This window comes from Elephantulus edwardii, unplaced genomic scaffold (genome assembly GCF_000299155.1).
Source record: "Elephantulus edwardii isolate Elephantulus edwardi_28Jun2011 unplaced genomic scaffold, EleEdw1.0 scaffold00037, whole genome shotgun sequence".
Taxonomy (NCBI): Eukaryota; Metazoa; Chordata; class Mammalia; order Macroscelidea; family Macroscelididae; genus Elephantulus; species Elephantulus edwardii.
Window position 1 is genome coordinate 15,350,875 of NW_006399787.1, and position 1,851 is coordinate 15,352,725.

Sequence of the window (1,851 nt, forward strand, 5' to 3'; positions counted from 1 at the left end):
ACTGTATTCAGCCAAGATCCATCAGACATTAGCTATAATATCCCTAGTGCCACGGCCTCTTCTAAATCCAGCCTGCACTTCAGACAGTTCTCTGTTGATGAGCTGTTCCAGCTGTTTTTAGATAATCTTCACCAGAATCTTGCTTGCATGTGCTATCAATGATACTGTTCAATAATTTCCACACTCTGTCATATCACCTTTCTTTGCAATGCGAATAAATATAGAACTCGTCCAGTCAGGTGGCTGTCCTCTAAATTTCTTGGCACAACTTGGTGAGCACAACCAGGACTGCATCTGTTCGTTGAAATATTTCAATCGGTATGCCATCAATTCCTGGGGAGCTCTGGTGTCCTAGTGGCAAGACGCTGTGTCGCATTCTGGAAGGCATGTGGTTTGAATCCACCAGATGCTCCACTGGAGAAGGAGGGGCAACATCCTCCTGTGCCAGTCAGATCCAATTCGATGGTATACAACAAGAAAAACAAACAGAAAACAAAACAGCCTCATTGTTAAGAGGCATCTATTTCTATTCTAATAGGGTACATGCTAGGTAATGGGAACTCTAAGAGTTAGCACATGTATCCAACAATATCTTCTAATGAAGCTCCCATCAGTAGTATGAGTTCTTACACTTCATCATTTGCCTGGCACTGTGTTAATTATAGTATATACAGTAACAAAATTAAGGACCCTACAATTTGACTCAATATCACCAAAAGTGTAGGAGACATGAAAGAAAACCTAGAAAACACTTATATTTCTTGAGATAAGAAGGTGGGGATCTGAGGACCTGTTTTCTCACTCTATATGACCAGTAATAAATAGTTTTGGGATTAAAAAAAAAAAAAAAAAAAAAAAAAAAAAAAAAAAAAAAAAAAACAACAACCTAACTCTTTTAAAAGAGCAGACATCATACTGCAACACAGTTATCTCTATTTTGCTACAATCATCTCATCTTGGGATTGTGTCTGACTTGTATCTAAGAACTTTTCCCCTATGGGTGTATCTAAGAAATTTTTCTCTAAGGGTGTACATAATATTGGTTAAGATGACTATTTTCTCTCTCTGAAAATAAGTCAGGGAGCAAGGAAAGATATAGAAGCTGGACTAAGTGAGATATATAAATGCATAGAAGATTAATGTTTGAAAGAGAATTAACATGTCAACAATTTACAACAACTCTAGTTAAGATCCACAGAATATTCTTTTGGAAACTAAGAAGCTAAATCTACATATTTAAAACAGTTTATATCTAAATCAGGGCAAATTGGGGGTGAGCGCGAAGTGGAGAGAGCAAGAATAACGAATATGACCATAAAAATAAAGGACAAAGGCCCCTACTCGGGGGGTCATGATAGGCAGCAAAATGGCGTCCGCCAGCAGGGTCGTTCAGGTGGTTAAGCCACATACTCCGTTAATAAGGTTCCCTGATAGAAATGACAACCCTAAACTCAATGTATCAGAAGCTCTGAGATCAGCAGGAATCCCATTGCATTCCTCTGCAATGTCACAGCATTCGAAGGGAAGTAAATCACCAGACTTGCTCATGCATCAGGGGCCACCGGACACTGCGGAAATACTAAAAACATTACCTCAGAAATACAGAAGGAAACTTATGTCTCAAGAAGAAATGGAGTTTATCCACCGTGGAGGTCCCGAATAATCACTGACAGCGTGGCTGCTGTTTGTCATCAGACAAAAGAATTATCTTTACAATAAAGGACTTCCAAAATGACCTATGAGAAATTGTACATTAAGCAACCTTAAGGAAATATGCTGTAAAAAATACTGAAAGATAGGAAATTTAGATGGACACTTATATATCCTAATTTATGTATCTGGGTCAGTTCA

General features: G+C 38.3%; 1 protein-coding gene across 1 annotated transcript; it reads left to right on the forward strand.

Moving 5' to 3' along the window:
• The first annotated feature begins 1,351 nt into the window (after positions 1 to 1,351).
• On the forward strand, positions 1,352 to 1,663 carry LOC102867925 (28S ribosomal protein S36, mitochondrial-like). Its single transcript, XM_006884724.1, has one exon. The coding sequence runs from the start codon at positions 1,352 to 1,354 to the stop codon at positions 1,661 to 1,663; it is 312 nt and encodes a 103-aa protein (XP_006884786.1).
• Positions 1,664 to 1,851: the final 188 nt, after the last annotated feature.

Coding starts and splice junctions, on each gene's coding strand:
- LOC102867925 (XM_006884724.1), top strand. CDS start 1,352: ATGATAGGCAGCAAAATGGCGTCCGCCAGCAGGGTCGTTCAGGTGGTT.